General features: G+C 38.6%; 1 protein-coding gene across 1 annotated transcript in view; it reads right to left on the bottom strand.

Annotated features, from left to right (window-relative positions):
• The window catches only part of ATP13A5 (ATPase 13A5), a 115,083-nt gene extending 97,056 nt beyond the window's left edge, over nucleotides 1-18,027 (bottom strand). The window contains exon 1 of the mRNA XM_065942117.1: nucleotides 17,965-18,027. Within this exon, the coding sequence (XP_065798189.1) occupies nucleotides 17,965-18,027 (63 nt within the window). The remainder of the gene's footprint in view (nucleotides 1-17,964) is intronic.
• Between the last annotated feature and the right edge of the window lie 6,498 nt (nucleotides 18,028-24,525).

Genomic DNA, 24,525 nt, shown 5'->3' with positions numbered 1-24,525 from the left:
TGAACTTTAACCTAACTATATCAGTAATTACATTAAATGCAAAAGGTTTTAATTCTATGATTGAAAGCAAAGATGATCAGGCTAGACAATCAAAGATTTAGTATATGCTGTTTAAAAGAGACACACTTTAAATGTAAAGAAGCTGTCCATTTTATTGGCATAGGGCTGCTGGTAGTAGTCTCTTATGATCTTTTGTATTTCAGTGTTGTCTGTTGTGATCTCACCCTTTTCATTTCTAATTTTGTTAATTTGGTTCTTCTCTGTTTCTTAATGAGTCTTGCTAATGGTTTGTCAATTTTGTTTATTTTTTCAAAAAACCAGTTTTTAGCTTTGTTGATTTTTGCTATGGTCTCTTTAGTTTCTTTTGCATTTATTTCTGCCCTAATTTTTAAGATTTCTTTCCTTCTGCTAACCCTGGGGTTCTTCATTTCTTCCTTCTCTAATTGCTTTAGGTGTAGAGTTAGGTTATTTATTTGGCTTTTTTCTTGTTTCTTGATGTAAGTCTGTAATGCTAAGAACCTTCCCCTTAGCACTGCTTTGACAGTGTCCCATAGGTTTTGGGTTGTTGTGTTTTCATTTTCATTCATTTCTATAAATATTTTGATTTCTTTTTTGATTTCTTCTATGATTTGTTGGTTATTCAGAAGCGTGTTATTTAGCCTCCATATGTTTCAATTTTTAACAATTTTTTTCCTGTAATTGAGATCTAATCTTACTGCCCTGTGGTCAGAAAAGATGACTGGAATGATATCAATTTTTCTGAATTTTCCAAGACCAGATTTATGGCCCAGGATGTGATCTGTTCTGGAGAAGGTTCTGTGTGCACTTGAGAAAAAGGTGAAGTTGATTGTTTTGGGGTGAAATGTCCTATAGATATCACTTAGGTCTAGCTGGTCCATTGTGTCATTTAAGGTTTGTGTTTCCTTGTAATTTTCTGTTTAGTTGATCTATCCATAGTTGTGAGTGGGGTATTGGATGAAATGGACAAATTCTTAGAAAAGTATAACTTTCCAAAACTGAACCAGGAAGAAATAGAAGATCTTAACAGGCCCATCACAAGCAAGGAAATTGAAACTGTAATCAAAAATCTTCCAGCAAACAAAAACCCAGGACCAGATGGCTTCACAGCTGAATTCTACCAAATATTTAGAGAAGAGCTAACACCTATCTTACTCAAACTCTTCCAGAAAATTGCAGATGAAGGTAAACTTCCAAACTCATTCTATGAGGCCACCATCACCCTAATTCCAAAACCAGACAAAGATGCCACAAAAAAAGAAAACTACAGGCCAATACCAGTGATGAACATAGATGCAAAAATCCTTAACAAAATTCTAGCAAACAGAATCCAACAACATATTAAAAAAATCATACACCATGACGAAGTAGGCTTTATCCCAGGAATGCAAGGATTCTTTAATATCCACAAATCAATCAATGTAATACACCACATTAGCAAATTGGAAGATAAAAACCATATGATTATCTCAATAGATGCAGAGAAAGCCTTTGACAAAATTCAACACTCATTTATGATTAAAACTCTCCAGAAAGCAGGAATAGAAGGAACATACCTCAACATAATAAAAGCTATATATGACAAACCCACAGCAAGCATCACCCTCAATGATGAAAAATTGAAAGCATTTCCCCTGAAATTAGGAACAAGACAAGGGTGCCCACTCTCACCACTACTATTCAACATAGTGTTGGAAGTTTTGGCCACAGCAATCAGAGCAGAAAAAAGACGTAAAAGGAATCCAGATAGGAAAAGAAGAAGTGAAACTCTCGCTGTTTGCAGATGGCATGATCCTCTACATAGAAAACCCTAAAGACTCTTCCAGAAAATTACTAGAGCTAATCAATGAATATAGTAAAGTTTCAGGATATAAAATTAACACACAGAAATCCCTTGCATTCCTATATACTAACAATGAAAAAACAGAAAGAGAAATTAAGGAAACAATGCCATTCACCATTGCAACAAAAAGAATAAAATACTTAGGAGTATATCTACCTAAAGAAACAACAGACCTATACATAGAAAACTATAAAACACTGATGAAAGAAATCAAAGAGGACACAAACAGATGGAGAAACATACCGTGTTCATGGATTGGAAGAATCAATATTGTCAAAATGGCTATTCTACCCAAAGCAATCTATAGATTCAATGCAATCCCTATCAAGCTACCAACGGTATTTTTCACAGAACTAGAACAAATAATTTCACAATTTGTATGGAAATACAAAAAATCTCGAATAGCCAAAGTAATCTTAAGAAAGAAGAATGGAACTGGAGGAATCAACCTGCCTGACTTCAGACTCTACTACAAAGCCACAGTCATCAAGACAGTATGGTACTGGCACAAAGACAGAAATATAGATCAATGGAACAGAATAGAAAGCCCAGAGATAAATCCACGAACCTATGGACACCTTATCTTTGACAAAGGAGGCAAGGATATACAATGGAAAATAGACAACCTCTTTAACAAGTGGTGCTGGGAAAACTGGTCAACCACTTGTAAAAGAATGAAACTAGAACACTTTCTAACACTATACACAAAAATAAACTCAAAATGGATTAAAGATCTAAATGTAAGACCAGAAACTATAAAACTCCTAGAGGAGAACAAAGGCAAAACACTCTCTGGCATAAATCTCAGCAGGGTCCTCTATGACCCACCTCCCAGAATATTGGAAATAAAAGCAAAACTAAACAAATGGGACCTAATGAAAATTAAAAGCTTCTGCACTAAAAAGGAAACTATAAGTAAGGTGAAAAGACAGCCCTCAGATTGGGAGAAAATAATAGGAAATGAAGAAACAGATAAAGGATTAATCTCAAAAATATACAAGCAACTCCTGAAGCTCAATTCCAGAAAAATAAATGACCCAGTGAAAAAATGGGCCAAAGAACTAAACAGACATTTCTCCAAAGAAGACATACAGATGGCTAACAAACACATGAAAACATGCTCCACATCACTCATTATCAGAGAAATGCAAATCAAAACCACAATGAGGTGCCATTACTCGCCAGTCAGGATGGCTGCTATCCAAAAGTCTACAAGCAATAAATGCTGGAGAGGGTGTGGAGAAAAGGGAACCCTCTTACACTGTTGGTGGGAATGCAAACTAGTACAGCTACTATGGAGAGCAGTGTGGAGATTTCTTTAAAAACTGGAAATAGAACTGCCATATGACCCAGCAATCCCACTTCTGGGCATACACACTGAGGAAACCAGATCTGAAAGAGACACGTGCACCCCAATGTTCATTGCAGCACTGTTTATAATAGCCAGGACATGGAAGCAACCTAGATGTCCATCAGCAGATGAATGGATAAGGAAGCTGTGGTACATATACACCACGGAATATTACTCAGCCGTTACAAAGAATTCATTTGAATCAGTTCTAATGAGATGGATGAAACTGGAGCCCATTATACAGAGTGAAGTAAGCCAGAAAGATAAAGAACATTACAGCATACTAACACATATATATGGAATTTAGAAAGATGGTAACGATAACCCTGTATGCAAAAAAGAAAAAGAGACACAGAAGTACAGAACAGACTTTTGAACTCTGTGGGAGAAGGTGAGGGTGGGATGTTTTGAAAGAACAGCATGTATATTATCTATGGTGAAACAGATCACCAGCCCAGGTGAGATGCATGAGACAAGTGCTCGGGCCTGGTGCACTGGGAGGACCCAGAGGAGTCGGGTGGAGAGGGAGGTGGGAGGGGGGATTAGGATGGGGAATACGTGTAACTCTATGGCTGATTCATGTCAATGTATGACAAAACCCACTGAAATGTTGTGAAGTAATTAGCCTCCAACTAATAAAAAAGAAAAAAAATAAATAAATGTAAAGAAGCAGATAGATTAAAAGGATAAATAAGGGGGAAACATAGCATACAAACACTAAGGAAAGAGAATCAGGAAAGCTATATTAATGGCAGACAAAATAGACTCTTAAAAAAAAAGAAGAGAAAAAGGACAAAGATTCATTCAACAAAGAGACATAACAATCTTAAATTTTTGTGCATCTATAAACACAGTTTCAAAACTTGTAAAGCATACTTGATAGAACTTAAATTTACTCTTGTTATTGGAGATTTTAAAACATAAAGAAAGAAATAATAAAGATAGGAAGAGAAATGAATAAGATAGAAAGCAGACATACAATAGACAAAATCAGTATTACCAGATTTGTACTTAGAGGGGTTAATAAAATCGACAAACTCAAACCTGAATATTTTATGGTTATTAAAGAAAATGAATGTGTAACTAAAAGCCCTAAGACCAAAAAAAAAAAAAACAAAAAAAAAAACAAAGATCTTCAATCCCAGATGGCTTGTGAATCCTTCCAAATATTTGAGGTAGAAGCGATATAGTCTTTCACAAACTCTGTCATAAAATAGAGGAGGTAGGAATGCTTCCAACTCATTTTATGAGGCTGGCATATTCAGATACCAAGATCAGATAGGTATGTAATAAGAAAGAAAAATTATAGGCTAGGATTTGTAAGAAACACGGATGAAATTATCCTGAAATACATTTTCTAAATCAATGAAATACTTAAAAAGTGATATGTCATTATCAAATGCAGTTTATTCTAGGATTACAAGAACTTGAAAATCAATGTATTTTGGTAAATTAACTTGAGGAGGAAAATGATAATCAGATACAGAGAAATTTTCATAAAATTTAATATCAATACATTAAAAAAGAAAGAAACCTCTCAGCAACCTAGCAACAGATAAGAACACCTTTCAGCTAATATCATGCTTAATGATAAAATATTACTGCTCTTGAAGGGACAAGCAAAATAAGGTTACCAGCAATCACCACTAGTATACAATATCTTAACCATTGCTTAAGACAAGAAAATGAAATAATGTTTATATTAATTAGCAAATGAAAAGTACTAATACTATATTATATACCTGAAAGTTGCTAAGAGTGGAAGTCTTAAATGTTCTCACCACAAAAGAGAAGTGATAATTATGTGAGGCGATGGAGGTGTTAGCTAATATTATGGTGATAATCATTTCACAGTATTTAAGTATATCTAATCAACATGTTGCATACTTTAAACTTAAAAAATTTTTATATGCCAATTATATCTCAATACCTTTGGAAAAAAGAAGTAAAACTCTCTTTATGAGTAGATAATGTGATTACAGTCATAAAGAAATTCAAAAGAATGCAATTATCAGAGTTAGTAAGTGAACTTATCAAGGTTTTTGGATACTGTGTCAATATAGAAAAACCAATTGCATTTAAATATACTAGTAACAAACAATTTGAGAGTAAAGTTAAATATCATTTGTAGTACTATGAAGGGGAAAAAATCAATTATCTTGTAATAGATCTATCAAAATTGTGCAGGACCTCTGAATTGAAAACTACATATTATTACTGAGAGCAAAGATACAAATAGAGAGGTTTATTAAGTTTGAGGACTAACCATTAACAATCCCATTTAACTAACTGATGATTAAATTCATGGAACTGTACAATGAAGATCAGTGTACTCTTTGACATCACTTATGTATATATGTCGATAAAAAATAAAACAAAAGTGGAGTTTGTTATTAGATGTCAGGTGGAAGTTACTTTACTTATTTTAGTGTGATTGAATTGAGAAAGACAGAATGACAGCAAAATTTGGGAAGTGAATGATAAAAGAAAAGGACCATAGAAAGGATTTCTACAGGAAGTAGGAAGTTTGGTGACCCAGGAAGACAGTAGCTGTCTTGAGGTGTGGATGACTGGAAAGTGCCAAGATACATAGGAGCAGAGTTAAAAATCACATCTCTAATAACCAAGATAAATTTCTGTGAAAGACATTGCTTATAGCTGGAAACAGCTCAGTATTAAAATAACAGCTTTTTCCCTGATCTATTAAAAAAATCAGTAAAAAAAAAATATATATATATATATATATATAATAGATAGACAAATAAAAGACCTTGCAAATGTCAGAGTAACTTTCAGAACTGTGTAGCTCCTTGAGCAAAGATGAGCAGAAGGAATGTTTTTGCTTCCTTGATAAACTGGCCTCATAAATCTTAAAATTCCTTTCTAGCCTCTCTCAGTTTTCCTAGATATGTGACTAGATATGGAACTTGAGGTCTCAGCTGAAAGAATCACTACTTTATTTGGCACTCTTTCAATCTAGTCTCAACTGGCTTGTCAATGTTTGTGTGATTTGAGTTTATCATATTTTCATTTTAACCAATTAATCTCAACTATAATTTGATTGTTCTAAATGATTATTCTTCGATACAGTAAGATTCATTCAGATTTCTCCTAAATACTGATTCAGTTCTAGTAAAATCCACTAAGAAATGCAGGATAGATGAGAGAGCCAGGAATATTATGTGAGCCATAATCAGAAGACAAGTAGAATGTAGAGGTTTTGGAAGTGTAAAGGTACTGCGAACAGGAGTGAGATCAAAATCTCAAGCTCCTTTCAGTGAAGTGAGCTTTGCCACCTGTTAGCTATGTGACCTCAGGACTTAACCTCTCTAAGTCTCAATTTCCATCTCTGTACTTAGGGGATATTAATAACACACACCTGGACAAATAGTTGTGAAGGTTAAACAAGAAGTGTAAGGTGCTGAGCGCAAAGGAAGTGCTCAGTCAATGTTAGCAGGGTTTGATAACAGGTTCCTAGTGGCTCAGACAGTCAGGAATCTGCCTGTAATGCATAAAGACCTGGGTTTGATCCCTGAGTCAGGAAGATCCCCTGCAGAAGGAAACGGCAGCCCATTCCAGTATTCTTGCCTGGAGAATTCCATGACGAGAGCAGCCTGGTGGCCTACAGTCCATGAGGCTGCAAAGAGTCAGACACGGCTGAGCAATTAACACTCCCACTTTTCAGTCAAAGGAGGAAAAGAGGTGACTCAGTTTCGAGTTGCAATATAAACTGAGTGAAGGTTGGCAATGGAAACAAGCTGTACTCCTTTGACTGAGGACCCCACACCTGCCACTTATTACTGGAGTTGAATAGCACAGAGGTTGCACCCATCTTTGAATAAACTTGAATTGTAGTTTCTCGAAGCAGTAATGTTCCCTCACTTCTTTGTTCCCCAACAGAATTCTGTATTCCAAATACTAGGAGAGGCGGCACAGCCTTAATAGCCTTTTCCTAGAGCCAGAGTACAGAGTAGACAGCCTCGGTACTGACTAGGAGTAACTGAAATATGCACGTGCCTTTTGACGGAGGTTGTTCTGTAAGGTCACAATTCAGAGCCTTATCCAAGTCTGTCAGCAGAGCCTCTGTTCTTTACAGCCTACTCTGTTACCTTCTAGAAGCCCTCATTCCTATTTCTTGCTCCATCACATGCCAGTTAATGTGATCTAGGTAAATGATTTAATTCTCTGAACTTTAGATTCCTTGCGTGAAAAATGTGGCTGGTTGTAAAACAATGTAAGTTGTCTGACATCACAGTTAAAAGCTGGAGATAGGGCATGAGAAAATCAAGTTCAAATCATGCCTCTACCACTTAAGCACTTAACCCTTGGGAAATCCACATGACTTCAGATGATTCAATTTCCTCCTTCATAAATAAAAATAAAAACATTAACTATTTGGGTTATTGTGAGAAACAAATGAGATAATGCATGCAACGCACTTAATACAGTTCCTGAAATGTTTTGAAATTCATTATATGTTGAGAGTAAATATTAGCTTGGTTAATTTACCATCCAACAAAATTTCAGTGGATTATAAGTGGCCAGTCTTGTTGAACAGACTGTGAAATGATTTGACCATAGGCAATATGCAGAACTAAATGCTATTTGCCAAAACCATAAGTTGTGCTTCTAAAAGTGGCTTAAGTGGAATTTTTGCTTTTTCCACAGAGCACAAATTGTCAAAACTGAAATCAAATTCGGGCCAAAGAAAAAACTGTTCACCTTTGTGATATGTGAAACTGGGAGAAAGACTTTAAGATAAACACCAGATTGATTCAAAGACTCACTAGATGTAGTAACTATATACACAAGTATCCCAATGCACACATACACACCATTACAGTCACCCTTCATAGTATGGGAGGTAAACAGTGTACCAGATTATTCTCTCTCTGATGCTTACATAATATGACCTTTTATATGTTTACTTCACTGAGCTCAATTTTCTCAGCTGTAAAACTGATATCTGTGTAACTAGCTCATAGGGATTTAGTGAGAACATATGTGAAGTACTAGCTCATAGAGGACATTAGTTATGTTTTCTTTTCTTTGTAGGTAGTTTGTATAGCTACCATCAGAGACAGAATCTAGATTGGTCACACTATTTAGGAAAAGAGAATTACAGGACCCAGCTTCATCTAAACATAATTTCTTCCCCAAATTCCCTTTTGGTGGAATCTTCTTCATCTCATAGAACTATCCCCAAGGGTTTCCTTCCTACTTGTTTTGGAATTTTCATTGCATCTGGAGCACTAAAATTTTGAACCCCTGGGCTTGCGAACAGGTCTTTTTTCAGTTTTTGTAAGCTGTCTTATTATGTTCACCATTCATGTATTTATCCATCTGAAATATTTGTAGCATACCCATAATGCAAAAGCACAATAGTGATTCAAGTTTTTTGGAATGGGTATTTTGGGTTACAGTTCATAGCATTCTCATTTATTCAAGCCAGATTATTATAGCTCAAAGTTACAAATTTATTTATTCAAACAAGATGTGGCATAAATAACTCTCAGTACTTCAATTACCTTTCCTAGACGGCAGTGCCAATTTCTTGTTGTGACAAGTTAGGTTTTTCCATAAGTAAGAATTTTTCAATAACATTAGAGTAAGTTAGCTTTTTCTCTGTAGGTCTCAAACTTTTAGTCCTTTGAATCATGGCCAAAGAGATAATGTCTCTGTGTCCTTTTATGAAGCTAGAATTCATCATGTTTTATCTTCTTTTTTTAAAACAACAATCACAGCTCCAGGTTTCTATTCATTATTCAGTCTACCCTTTGTTGTCTTTATCTGGACATGCCAAATTGTGTTCTTTTATGTGTTGAATGGGAGGATATTCTTAAAACTGCTCTCTTATCTCTTACTCTGCCATGTTTCAAAGTTCTTTTCTTTAATGTTACAATAATATTGTCTGTAGGTAATGAATCATGCTAGTGTGGCTATTGTTCCTTATCCTACTATTACTGGTTTGGTGTGATCACATGTAGTAATTTGTGTTAGTTATCACTAGTCACCAAGCATTGTTAATTATAGCTTTCTGTGTTTTGTCCTGCATTCATGCCATGGAGTGCCCTTTGAGTAAGGGTGAAATGTCATGAGTACTTTCACTTTTGTCCACATTTGACAGTAAGAACTAACCTTTCTGGGCATTTACTTAGGTGTCATTTAATCTTCACAGCAACCATATGAAATAGATATTATTATGTATTAAAATATGTATTATTATTAATAATAATACTTGTAATTTATTATCTATAGATCAGATAAACTGAGTTTTATGGGGGAGGGATAAATTAGGAGTTTGGGATTTACATACATATACTACTACATATAAATAGATAACCCACAAGGACCTACTGTATCAGTTCAGTTCAGTCGCTCAGCCGTGTCTGACCCTTTGTGACCCCATGGACTGTAGCATGCCAGGCCAACCTGTCCATCACCAAATCCCAAAATTTACTCAAACTCATGTTCATTGAGCCAATGATGCCATGCAACCATCTCATCCTCTGTCGTACCCTTCTCCTCCCACCTTCAATCTTTCCCAGCATCAGAGTCTTTTCAAATGAGTCAGTTCTTTGCATCAGGTGGCCAAAGTATTGGAGTTTCAGCTTCAACATCAGTCCTTCCAATGAATATTCAGGACTTATTTCCTTTAGGATGGACTGGTTGGATCTCCTTGCAGTCCAAGGGACTCTCAAGTGTCTTCTCCAACACCACAGTTCAAAACCACTGATTCTTCAGCACTCAGCTTTCTTTATAGTCCAACTCTGACATCCATACATGACTACTGGAAAAACCATAGCCTTGACTAGACCGACCTTTGTTGGTAAAGTAATGTCTCTGCTTTTTAATATGCTGTCTAGGTTGGTCATAACTTTCCTTCCAAGGAGTAAGTTAATTTCATAATTGCAGTCACCATCTGCAATGATTTTGGAGCCCTCCAAAATTAAGCCTGTCATTGTTTCCACTGTTTCCCCATTTATTTGCTATGAAATAATGGGACCAGATGCCATGATCTTAGTTTTCTGAATGTTGAGTTTTAAGTTGATGTTTTCACTCTTCTCTTTCACTTTCATCAAGAGGCTCTTTAGTTCTTCCTCACTTTCTGCCATAAGTGTGGTGTCATTTGCATATCTGAGGTTATTGATGTTTCTCCCGACAATCTTGATTCCAGCTTATGCTTCATTCAGCCCAGCATTTCTCATGATGTACTCTGCATATAAGTTAAATAAGCAGGGGGACAATACATAGCCTTGACCTATTCCTTTCCCAATTTGAAGCCAGTCTGTTGTTCCATGTCCAGTTCTAACTGTTACTTCTTGTTCTGCATACAGATTTTTCAGGAGGCAGGTCAGGTGGTCTGGTATTCCCATCTCTTGAAGAATTTTCCACAGTTTGTGGTGATCCATAACATCAAAGGCTTTGGCATAGTCAATAAAGCAGAAGTAGATGTTTTTCTGGAACCCTCTTGCTTTATCAGTGATCCAACAGATATTGGCAATTTGACCTCTGGTTCCTCTGCCTTTTCTAAATCCACCTTGAACATCTGGAAGTTCACAGTTCACGTACTGTTGAAGCCTGGCTTGGAGAATTTTGAGCATTACTTAGATAGCATGTGAGATGAGTCCAATTATATGGTAGTGTGAACATTCTTTGGCATTACCTTTCTTTGGAATTGGAGTGAAAACTGACCTTTTCCAGTCCTGTCGCCACTGCTGAATTTTCCAAATTTGCTGACATATCGAGTGCAACACTTTTACAGCATCATCTTTCTTTTAGAATTTGAAATAGCTCAATTGGTATTCCATCACCTCCACTAGCTTTGTTTGTAGTGATGTTTCCTAAGGCCCACTTGACTTCACATTCCAGGATGTCTGGCTCTAGGTGAGTGATCATGCCATTGTGATTATCTGGGTCATGAATATCTTTTTTGTATAGTTCTTTTGTATATTCTTACCACCTCTTCTTAATATCTTCTGCTTCTGTTAGATCATTCAGGTATGACCTAAATCAAATTCCTTACGATTATACAGTGGAAGTGAGAAATAGATTCAAGGGATTAGATCTGATAGAGTGTCTGAAGAACTATGGATGGAGGTTCATGACATGGTACAAGAGGCAGAGATCAAGACCATCCCCAAGAAAAAAAACTGCAAAAAGGCAAAATGGTTGTCTGAGGAGGCCTTATGAATAGATGTGAAAAGAAGAGAAGTGAAAGGCAAAGGAGAAAAGGAAGGATATACCCATTTGAATACAGAGTTCCAAACAATAGCAAAAAGAGATACAAAAGCTTTCCTCACTGATCAATGCAAAGAAATAGAGGAAAACAATAGAATGAGAAAGACTAGAGATCTCTTCAAGAAAATTAGAGATACCAAGGGAACATTTCATACTAAGATGGACACAATAAAGGACCAAAATGGTACGGACCTAACAGAAGCAAAAGATATTAAGAAGAGGTGGCAAGAATACTGTATAGCAAATGGCAAATATACTCAATATTTTGTAATAATTACAAGGGGAAAGAATCTGAAAAAGGGTATTTATATATGTGTGTGTATATATATATATACACATAGTGAATTACTTTGCTGTATGCATGAAATTAACACAATATTGTAATCAACTATACTTCAATAAATAAATGATCAAAAATAAAAATCTTTGCCAACTCTCCCCAACAAAATAAAATAAAATGAAATGTAGACCTGTTGACAAACTAGAAAAATAAAAAAGAAACACATGGTCTGCCCAGAAGTAAAAGTACAACTAAGGATTTTTGTTTGATGAGGCTCATGGTGAGAGAGCACTAAATATACATCAAAAGGAAATGAAATGCATAGGCTGATTAGCAGGGTCAATTTTAAGAGCCAAAATTGGCCCTGTGTCAAAGACATGGGACGACATGGCACATTCCTTTTAAAGTTGTTTGTGGAGTAAGAGCATCACTAAACAGGAGGGGTGTCTCAGTAATTATTTGTTTCAAATTTCTCTCTTGGGAAAAAAAAATACCTGTACACCATCTTTCACAGATGAACATCCATTGTCTGCTTAAGATAGACTACTCACTACCTGGCAGGGTTACACCTTCACTTGTTGGACAGCTGTGATGGCATACTCATTTTTCTATCACTGCATAACCAATGGCTTAAAACAGCACAAATTTATTGTCTCACAGTGTCCATGAGATAGGTCTGGCTAGTTGGGTCCTCCCCTCAGAGTCTCATAAGACTAAAATAAGGTATTGTCTGGACTCTGTGCCTTCTGGAGATCAAAGATTTCATTCAAGATCACACAGTTGTTGGAAGGATTCAGTTGCTTGTAGCTTTAGAGCAAAGATCCCCATTCTCTTACTGGTTGTCAGCCAAAAGCTACTGTCAGTTCTCAGTTCTTACAGATTACTAAGAGCTTCTTACTACTCTGAACCTTCCACCTTCAAAGGTGCAAAGTAAAGCCTCCTTTGCTCATCTCTCTCTCATGCTTTAAATCTTTCTGACTTCAGGAAATGTCCAGTTTGTTTTCTGGACTCACCTGATTGGGTCAGGTTTATCCAGATACTTTCTTTCTCTTTTTTAATTGAAATATAGTTGATTTACAAGATTGTATTAGTTTCAGGTGTACAAAAAAGTGATTCAGTTATTTTTTTTATTCCACTATAGGTTATTATAGGATACTGAATATAATTTCCTGTGTTATACAGTAAATCCTTGTTGCTTATCTGTTTTATGTATAGTTTATACCTGTTAATCCCATACTCCTAATTTGCCTATTCCTCCCTCCTTCTCCCCTTTGGTAATCATTGTTTTCTTTCCTAGGTCTGTTTCAGTTTTGTACATAAATTCATTTTTATTATTTTTTAGATTCTACACATAAGTGATATTATATAATATTTGTCTTTGTCTGACATTTCATTTAGCATAATATTCTCTATGTCCATCCATGTTGCTGCAAATGACAATGTTTCATTCTTTTTTATGACTGAGTAATATTTCATTATATACATATATACTTTGTCTTCTTAAACCAGTTGTCTATTGATGGGCATTTGGGTTGTTTCCATATCTTAGTGATTGTAACTAGTTCTGCTGTGAACACTGGGTTGCATGTATTTTTTTTAAACTACAGGTTTCATTTTTTTCTAGATATATGTCTAGGAATGGGATTCCTGGGTCATGTGGTAACTCTATTTCTCTCTTTTTTTTTTTTGTCTCTAGCTGTGTATCTTCATTTTTAATTTTTTGAGGACCCTGCTTACTGTCTTCCACAGTGGCAATGCCAATTTATATCCACCAAGAGTTTAGGAGGGTTTCCTTTTCTCTACACCTTCTCCAGCATTTATTATTTGTAAATCCCTTTTTGCCATATGTCCCCTGCATTACAAGGCAGATTCTTAACCAGTGAACCACCAGGGAAGTCCCCAGAGGACTTTTTAAATCTTCATTCTGTCACCTATATTGTTCTTTCTCCCTCATAATGGGGTGCCAGTTGAAGATTAGATAAGCTTATCAATCTATAACATAAATGGTGACTAAATAAGAAAGAGACATTAAGGCTCACTTTAAAATTTTCAAAATTAACCCTTTGAGTTTTATTTTGTTTGTCCTTTAATGGACGATTAGGAGTATGTGATAGTGTTTAAAACAATTCAGATGTTCAAAATTTCTGATTTTTCTTATCAACTCATATTGGTAAGAAATTTTTTTTTTACATATTATTTTTGAAATGATAGACCTCAAACAATTATCATTCCCCAAGTTTAATCAGAGGAAGAGGAAATACCCCTAGGGTCAAATTCACCTATTATATTATTTCTGTAATTTTTAAAGCCATGTGACAACCCCTGACTCCTTGCATGTAAATTTACCCTTTATATTTTTGTAGCACTTTCCATGTTTCCTATATGACCCTTGCAAACCTTGTGAGTCAGAAGGGGTAATTGATGTCATTCTCAGACAACTAACAAGGTCCCATAAGGTGTCCATAGCCACCCAGTCAGCTGTGGAGCCTTGACTAAGGTCTGCTGCCTTAAGTCCATGGCTCCTCCACTGTTTTCCAGAAAAAAGTTACCACAAAGGGAAGCTCTCTCCTATCAAACCTGTGTCCTCCACTCCAAGCAGTCATTTTGCCTTCTGGGTTGCTCCCATTTGTGATTCTAACACCAGAGTGGTGGGCATCTGTGCAGACGGGAGCGCCGAGGCAATGGTTGGGCTTGACAACCAATGTGACTCATGCAGCACTTCTGTCTCATGGGCAGAATCTGTCTCATCTCCGCCAAGTAAATGCAGCAAGTGAGGCCCGAGAGGACTGAAATAGAGGCTGCTATGCACCTCCTATGCCTCCTGAGGCACCTGGCTGAAGAGAAGTATGACTTTTTCTCCCAGGAGAGTAATCACAATGCTAAAATGATACCAGTCATACATTGAAAACATCCTTTCTTACAGTGGTTCCATGGAACAGTAGTTATGAGGGACTCTGCCTCCACCAAGAGAGGATTCCATGTATACACATGTGTGAAATAGAGCACAGAGTAATGCCTTTGTGTCGATTCACAGTGAAGCACAGTATCCTGAAGGCTCTGAGAGGCCCTGAAGTTATTGGCCAGCCTGTTTCACCAAGTATTCCTCAAACTTAATTGCTAGGGAGAAAAGGGAAAGTTTTTATATAATAAGTACTATTAACAATATTGTACAACAGAAGATATTTTTGGAAAGGCAGTCTTACCTCCTCTCATCCTCACCACAATTCCAAATGGTTGGTATTACTAGCCTCATTTAACAAATAACTCAGCGAGGTTAAATAACTTACCCAACAGGACCAGAATCAAAGCCCAGGTCTGCCTGAGAACAAATCCCTATCCATTAGGCATGAACTGTACAGACTCTAGACTCAGTGAGGTTCTGTGGTTGTGTAGGATGCTGAGGGCTGTGAGCGAAACAGCGGGGTCCTGAGAAGATCACAAGAGAAGACAAGAAAAGCTGACCGCAAATGGAGAGGCTGATGAAACACTTGGGCAGAAGAAAGGAGATGCTTTTGGGGGAAAAGTGAAGGAACAAGAGACCACTGGAGCCAGGTGGTGGTGTGGGGGTGGGGAGCGGGAGGCAGGAGATCGGGGAGGGCAGTCAAGGCCTGTACAGTGACGGCACCTATCACATGAGCTGTTGTGAGGGGAACATGAAGTATTGCTTATCAAACACCCAGCACAGCGCCCACACAGGAAGTATGTGGAGGAGCAGGGGCTGGAGAACAGGAGGTGGGAAGGCAAGGTTCAACTGGGATACTCCAGCCACACCTTGTATCTGAGATGAGCTCAGGAAAATGACCCAAGACTGCGCGTGGATCACCTCACTGGCCCCCTCCACCCACGGAGGCAGTTTCCACCTCACACCCTCTCACACAATCACAGTGCTTGTTCACTGGAAACGATGACTGCAAAAAGGCAAGTCTGGGCCCCAGGAAACCTTTGGGAAAGGAAGAGCAGGTGCTGAGAGGTTGCAAAGGCTGGGGTTAGACCAGGCCTTGGTTGGATTGGCCTACTAATTATCCAAGAAAAAAAAATTCCAGAGTTTATCATAAGACTATTTTACATAAGCGTACAGATCTCTGGCTTCTCTTTCAAACTCAAAAGATCTGAGAGCGCTGGGCCTGCGACATCTAGAATGACAATTGCCTGGAGGCAGGTGGCAGCTTCCTGTCAGCTGTGGACCTAGGTCACCCCTGTAGCTTGCCTACTAGCCAAGTTTCCTGACTCACCTGAGTAGGATTTGCATATGTGCTCTCTGCCTAAATTCTTGAGTAAGATTTGTGAAGAAGAGATCAACAGCCGCTCCTTCTCCCCCTCCCCAAGATGCCCTGACAATGAGGTAAACCTAGTGGGAGTTCCTAACAGAGGCTTTTTTTGGTGGATTTTGCTAGAATTGTTTGATCTCCAAACAATTTCTTCACCAAAAAAGAAAAGCAACTCCTGATATTTAATCCTTTGATACCCATGCCCCCTGTGTGGTTAATAGAAGTAAAACACTAGACTCTAAACTTTAAAAATACAGCACTGAGTTAGAGAACTATGAAGAGAAAACAGAGATTTTTTTTTTTTTTTTTTTTTTTGCATGCTCATGCTGAAAAAAAGCAGCAGACCTGGTACAGAGTTGTTCGGTAGTGAACACAGTAAGTTTTAGTTCTTTGCATCTCTGCTGTCCAAGGATTTTAGAACACTATATCACTGTCAAGATCTGTGAGGCAGAAAAATGCAAGCCACTGATGTAAGCCACTTTTGTAATTTCAGTTTCCCAGAAGCCATATTGAAGAAGTTAAAACAAAAAAAAGCAGGTGAAATTAATTTTCATAATGTTTTATTTAACCCAACCTATCCAAAGCACTGTTACTTCAATGTGTAACCAATATAAAAATTATTCATGAGATATTTTACACTTTGTTTTTAGTAAGCTTTCAAAAACCTATGTGTAGTTTTATTAACACACTAAAGCACATTTCAGCTGGAATCAGCTACTTCTCTAAAGGGGCTTTCTTGGTGGCTCAGTGGTAAAGAATTTGCTTGCCAATGCAGGAGACAAGGGTTCAACCCTTGGATCAAGAAATGGCAACTCATTCCAGTATTCTTGCCTGAGAAATCTCTCTGACAGAGGAACCTGGCAGGCTCCATGGGATTGCAAAAGAGTTGGACATGACTAAGAGACTAAATGGCAACAATTTCTCTAAAACCATGTGTGGCCAGTGCAGGTATAAATGACATTTATTTTCCTTAAGTTCACAAACACAGTAAGTGGGAAGAGAGTGGATACGAATTTCCCACAGATTTCATAGGGAACCGGGAGAACCAGGCAGAAAATTGATACCCTTTGGATGTATGAACCCTGTCCTCTGGATTCCTTTCTGCCCTTCAGTGCACTCTCTCTATTCCATCCCCTCTTTTTCTTAATCTCCATTTCCCACTGCCTGGTTAGAGTGTAAACAGCGCAGGGTGTGGAGCGGGGAGGAGTGGACTGGCTTCCTAGGCTGGTCCTTGGAGGCTGAGGACCTTGGGCAAGTTGTTTAACCTCCCAAGTCTCATGTTTCTTGTCTATGAAATAGGATTAATTCCTTCCATGAGTTCTGAGGATCAAATAAAATAATAAATGTGAAGTCTTCAGTACCAAAGAGATACTGTAGGAGTTTTCGAGCTTTTCATAATTACTTTTCAAGATTTATATGTGTTTGGTGGAAGGGGCAGTGAGGAAAAATAATCCAAAAAGTGAGAACCTTTTTTTTTTTTTTTTTTGATATGGTCACACTCTAGTCCTTCTTCAATACTTAGTGCTTAAAATCTCTCTCTTGGCTCTTGTAAGGCATGATTTCAGCCCAGAGCACTAAAAATAAAAGAATTTTTTTTAAAAAAAGAGTTTCATTTTTTGCCTGCATTGGTCTAATTATATAGAGTGCCAGATGCTAAGTGGGAACACCTCCATCAGTAGTACCCTGTGTACAGCCATTACTCTGCAAAATGTCTGAGAAGGGAACTTCACGGGTCCAATCAAAGCACATCAGGATGGCAAGAGCTAAAAGACACACAGTCATCACCTAGAAGACACAACTTTCTCTCCCCTGAAGGTTCCCCTGCTGTAAAAGTGTGCCTTGTGGATCTCCAGGAGCCTTATCAGACTTCAACCTCTCCAGCTCCTAAAGTCAGCACCACCCCAACTAGCCTACAGGCTCAGACACTTTTGAGAAACGATAATAAAAAGAAGGGAAGACTCACCAGTTCGTTCTCCTCTCCTGGGTTGAGCAAAGCCTGATGGTCCTTTCTACTCTCCTCCTCCATTTGAACAGGACCGCCAAGCTAGTTCCCTGGGGAAACGTCAAACTCGCCAGGACTTCAGTGAATTCAGAACAATCAGTACTTGTCATTGCTGCTCTCAGGAGCTTTTAAAATCTCTTAGCACACGCCTTACCTATTAGACTAACAAAGGAAAGAGAGGAAATACTTTCCTCAGCCACAGGATTGGCCTGTTAATCCTTCTTTTTTTTTTTTTTTAATTCTTAGTATTTACTTGCCGAGCTAGGTATAAGTGCCTCCAGACTCAAACTGTTGAACTAGAAAGATAAATCATTTCATGTGCTGTCCATAAATACCTCAGCCAATGAATGTGAATGGTCATTTTGCCAAAAACCTAAGACAGAAGGATTAACCAGTGACAGGTGACTGAAAACCTTATGGACTTTGTGAAAGTAATGAGCGTATTGTGACTATGAAAATTGAAGGAACGGGTTTTGGTTCCTGACACGGAATGTAGGGATCATTTTAGAATCGGGAAAATCTGAATTCTAATCCCTGCTCTACTGATGACTCTGGACAAATCACTTAAAATCTGAAGTGTAGATTTCTATTATATAACATGTCAATAGGAAGGATAGAGTTGACATGAAGATCTAAGGTAATGTTGATAAAAGTCCAGCTATAGAATGTGTCACACTCCATAAGAGATCATCATCATCACACTAAAAAGAAACAATCTTTCTAAAAGTAAAATGTAATAATAAAACATATTCCTTTCACTTTCACTTTTTAGTTTAAAAAGTTTTCAGATTAAAAAAAGTAGATGGATTTAGAAAGGCTAAATATTGGAAATGTCATCTAGATTTCAACAATTGTATAATCACCCCTGAATTTTATATTTTAACAAAAAATTAGGTGCATTGTGATCTATTCAGGAATTGGTTCATTTGCTCACAATACAAATTTTTATCATCTTATTGCCTTTTTGTTCCATCTAGTCCTGGTGCAATAATATCAGGATGCAATAACTGAACAAAATTCTTGCAGCTTTGGCCATGGAAGAAAACTTTCTAGGAATGAATATACTGGAAGATGATACTTGTTGATTGCCTTGAGGGGGCACCATTGCTCACGTTGAAGTTCAGGAGAGGTCAATATGTTTTCTGCCTCAGGAAAAAAGTGGCTGATGAGAATAAACAGACAAGTATAGCATTTCATGCCAGAGGGGATACTGAAAGAAGAACATGCCTTCACAAGTGTTGCATTTTAAGTGACACCAATCTAAAGTAGAGCTGACTCAGGAAAAAGAGCCCACCATTTAGTAAAATCTAATGAAAGACTTGAAGGACAGTCATCATTCACTTCTTACTGATCAGTTATCTACTCACATACTTTGCTAGAAATAGTCCTACTCTAGGCAGCGTGGCTTCAGGTAAAAGCACTAAAGATGAGTCATGACGTGTCTTCCAGTGGGCACAGGACCCAGCTCTCTGCAGTAAAATACAAGGGAAAGACAGCTGGAGCCTTCTGGGAAAGAGTGTCCTATTGACAAAAGAGAGAGAACTTTTTTCTTCCTTCCTTTAAAACTGATACATGAAGATGCAATACTCCATGCATGACAGCCATCTTTAGATCATGAAGAAGATGAACATAGTCAAGTTAATGATGGTGGAGAAAAGGATAAAAGAGCTTAGATCCTTACAATTCCACTGAGCCACAGTGCTACCCTGGACCACCTAGCTCTAGACACCTTGTTAAACATATAATTAAATGTTCCTAAAAAGTCACTATTTGTGATTTCTGTCATAGCCCAAAGATACAAAATGTAACACTCATAGCAGCTCCATTCAACTTTTACTCAGCAATTATGAGTTGAACAACAGATATTCCAGACACTGTGCTGAAATCTTAGGAGTCAGTGGTGAAAAAGAGAAAGTCACCACTCCAAGGGCATTTACAGTTGCTTGGGTATAGCCAAGTAAACAGCCTCTTAAATAGGAAGGGCATCAAACTTAGGCTTAATGGGATAACAACAGCTTCCTGAAGGAAGTGACACCTATGTGACATCTCAAATATGAGCACATGCTAACTAGGTGGAAGGAATAAGGGATAGTGGTGGATGGTGGGCACACTCTTGACCAGAGACAGAAACATAAAATGTGTGAACATGTTCAAGAGAGGTGAGAAAATATAGCTTATTTGGGGGTACTGAGAGATATCAAAGTAAGACTTGAGAACCGAGAGAATGAGGAAGAATATTGGATAATGAGCTTGGAATGAAAACAGATGTGCCTGCCACGAAGAGCTTGTAAACCGAGTTAAACTGGTTGATCATGAAGTTGGGTAAGTACTGAGCCCTTGCTTCAGCCAGCAGAGGAGATGCTCTGTAAGAAAATAATCACTCCTGGTTTAAATCCTACCTCCTGGAGGACTTGCAATAGATATTAAAGTTAAAGGATCTGCTGAGAGACGCCCATAAGCAAGAGAGAGCCAGTCACACCTCAGTAACTTAGCCAGCTCCTTGAAGGCCCACAGCGTCTAGTAGTGTGGTGGTGAGGATAGCAAGGAAGTTGACTCAGTCTTGGTGGGAGGACCTCCTAGGGGTTGTTTAGTCATGGAGCTCAGGAGGTAGAGGTTGCCACTTAAGCTGACACTCTTCCAATCTTTTCCATCTGGAGAGGCCAGATTCCTGATTGCCTGTGACTGGAAGCAGAACTCAGTCATCCTGATGAACCAAAAAGGCAAACTTCTTACTCATGAGAAGTTGTAAGCATCACATGCTGTAAGGTAGGGCCCTCCAGAGACATCACCTGCAATGTAGGAGCTGCAGGAGACTTGGGTTTGATTCCTGGGTTGGGAAGATCCCCTGGAGGAGGGCATGGCCACCCACTCCAGTATTCTTGCCTGGAGAATCCCGTGGACAGGGGAGCCTGATGTGCTATATAGTCCACGGGGTCGCAAAGAGTCAGACACGACTGAATCAACATAGCACTCACTCACTCACTCACTCCAGAGACAGGAAGGAAAGGAAGAGACAAATGAGGAAACAAAAGAATAATAGAGTGAAATGTTCACTTCGCACAAGGACCTAAGGAAGTGATTAACACCCTTAAAGCTGAGTCTTAGCTCTTGAAAGGGTCTTTCTGTCCAGAGTGAAGCCAGAGGAAGTAAATGACTGAGAGAGTATCTCCCTGGACAATCCTTAACTCAAAATACAATTTCCAGAAAAAGAATAAGAAATGCAGAGATGGAAGTTGTTTGCTCAAAGCTACACAGCAAAATACTGGGAGATCCAGGACACAGAGCCAGGTCTCTTGGTTCTAGTCCAGTTTATTTCAACCTGGAAATACAATACTTCTTCCTTTCCTGCTGTATTTTCTCTAGAACTCTGCTGTGGTTCTGGACAGGTGAAGGACATGGGGGATTACATGGATTAAGGTAGAGGAAATGTCTCCGCCTCTAGTCCGTGAGGCCTAGAAATGAAGAAGCAACAGGCAGTGTGGAGTGTATTAGAACCATGCATCACACTCCTACACGGCAGGGACAAGATTCATTCTCCCCACTTCCCCATGACCTAGAGGGAAAATTAGTGTGGATTTAGATGTTTTATCTAGATTTCTCTACTGCACTGGAGCCTTTCTGAAGCATCCCATTGCACAAACATTGTTGAACACCTACCTGGGCAAGACTGTTTAGTTAAGGTAAGCTGACTGCTATAATAATCACAACTGTAACAATTTTCAGTGGTTTAACACAGCAGAAGTGTGGGTCTAAGTCTGTAATAATGGGAGGGCATTGGTGGAGTAATAGAGGGGAGTCTCCTCCAAACAATGATTCTGAAGCTGGGTTCTTCCATCCTGCATCTCCACCATCTTCAACACAAGCTGTCTGAGGCTGATATGATTGTATGAAAGATGGGGGAGAGTTAATGAAGGTGTCTACAGACTAGTCCTAGAAGACACACTTTGCACTTGTGCCAAAAGATTGGCTAGAACTGGGTCAGATGACCACACCTAACTGCAAGACGATTAGGGTATGTGGTCTGCCTACGTGCCAAGAAGAAGAAGATATGAACTTGGTGATCATCAGCAGTCTTTGAAGAGCTAAGACTTCCACATAGATCCTGTGATGATCCCAGTGAGGGATAAAGGGGTGTATCAGATCATATTCTTTTCCTCAGAAGACTCAGAGTCTGATGAAAGTGGCAAAGCCTTGTAGAGATGACTGCAACACAAGAGGAAGTGAGGGCGGCCTGGGTTATTGCAGGCTAAGGAGGAGCATACATAAGAAGCCCTGTTATCATTATATTACATTATATCACAGGGCATGCCACACCCTATGATTCCTCCACGAAACAGGCTCCAACAACCTACAGGAATCTCATCCAATACCGACAAAATTCCATTTCATTCCTATTACACAGCTAGACTTTCCAGGGGTCTTACTACTAGTTCTAATCTTATTAACATGATATCTGTTTGAAGGACCTTTTAAGCACTCTGTAATGACCACAATGTTAAGAAGATATTTGAATTTCTATACATGACTAATCTTTTCTCTGAAATATGGATTCCAGAATGTAGGCAAATGTCTACTCTAATGGCACTCAGTCTGCTGAGAGGCAGACCTGCCCAAAACTTGCTCCTTCCACCCCCAGCCTTCACTTCACCAAAACAACCCACACTTTTCCCACTGAACAAATCAGGGCAGAGGGAGCTCCATTTAGGAAACACAAATATGGTGAAGGTATGCTTTGTCTTTCCCACTCTCTACTTTAAATTTCTATTCAGAAATCATCAGCAAATGGATAATTCGGTGATTGTGTCAAAACTTAGATGAGTAGAAATAAAATTGTATCTTATCTGAGGACAAAAAAAGAACCCAAACTGTAAACAGGGACTTTCCCTTTTTACCCCTCAGCTTCTCTCTATCCTGTTAATTCATTTAGCAAACAACTTCTGAGTGCTCAGATCAGGGTTAGGGCTGAAGGAGATGTGGAAACGAATCACTCTCATCCTGTCTTTGGGGCTACCCAGGTGGTTCAAGGGTAAAGAATCTGCCTGCCAATGCAGGAGACATGGGTTTGCTCCTGGGTCTGGACGATCCCTTGGAGGAGGAAATGGCAACCCACTCCAGTATGGGAGTTGGAAATTCCATAGACAGAGGAGCCTGGTGGGCAACAGTCTGTGGGGTTGCAAAGAGTCAAACACAACTGAATGACTGAGCACGCAGCTCAAATCTGTCCTTAGTGATTTCACAGTCGAGTAAAGAAAGAGTCAAAAACGTGACTCTGCTTTAGGGGAAAAAATGAAATAAGCCAGAAGGGACAGATGGAGAAATGGCTGGAAAAGTGAGAAGAGGTCAGAATCCTTGAAAGCAAAGGAATGACAAATATCTTTCATCAAGGAACTTATTCACTTTGGTGGGGTTACAGAGAACTTTGAGAATTAGGGAACTTTTCTCCTCCCAAGAATAATACACCTATCTATACACATGCATAAAATTTTACTTACATCAGATTTATCTACCCATTATCAGATCCGGAGAAGGCAATGGCACCCTGCTCCAGTACTCTTGCCTGGAAAATCCCATGGATGGAGGAGCCTGGTGGGCTGCAGTCCATGGGATCACAAAGAGTCAGACATGACTGAGCGACTTCACTTTCACTTTTCACTTTTATGCATTGGAGGAGGAAATGGCAACCCACCCCAGTGTTCTTGCCTGGAGAATCCCAGGGATGGGGCCGCACAGAGTCGGACACGACTGAAGTGACTTAGCAGCAGCAGTATCAGATCCACTTGCTTTATTTCATATTTCATGAATTTGTTAAATACTTACTGGGGGCTTCCTTTTTAGAAGGTCCTGTTCAAGGTGTTGGAAGGACAGTAGGGGTCAAAGCAGACAAAAGTCACTGCCCATAGAGATGACGGCACAGTGGGAAAAGATTGACAACACAGGTAAATGAGTAAAATTCACAACTGGAGAAATAATGACATGGCTGTGAGGGGAAATAAGGTTAAAATGGGACGAAGCATGTCAGAGGTGTCTGGAGTGAGGGGGCAGAAAACAGAAGGAGATGAGCTGTATTTTAAATAAATTGGGCAGGGAAGATATACTGCCAAGGACAGAAATGTTATGGACCTAACAGAAGCAGAAGATATTAAGAACAGGTGACAAGAATACACAGAAGAATGATACAAAAAAGATCTTCATGACCCAGATAATCACAATGGTGTGATCAATCACCTAGAGCCTGACATCCTGGAATGCGAAGTTGAGTGGGCCTTAGGAAGCATCACTGCAAACAAAGCTAGTGGAGATGATGGAATTCCAGCTGAGCTATTTCAAATCCTAAAGGATGATGCTATGATGAAAGGATGATGCTATTCTAAAGGATTATGCTGACTTAATATGTCAGCAAATTTGGGAAATTCAGCAGTGGCCACAGGACTGGAAAAGGTCAGTTTTCCAATCCCAAAGAAAGGTAAACCCAAAGAATGTTCAAACTACCGTGTAATTGCACTCATCTCACACACTATCTAA

The sequence above is a fragment of the Muntiacus reevesi genome, chromosome 8, assembly GCF_963930625.1.
Source record: "Muntiacus reevesi chromosome 8, mMunRee1.1, whole genome shotgun sequence".
Classification (NCBI taxonomy): domain Eukaryota; kingdom Metazoa; phylum Chordata; class Mammalia; order Artiodactyla; family Cervidae; genus Muntiacus; species Muntiacus reevesi.
Note: the sequence above shows the minus strand (reverse complement) of the source record. Positions and strands in the feature narration are given on the sequence as shown.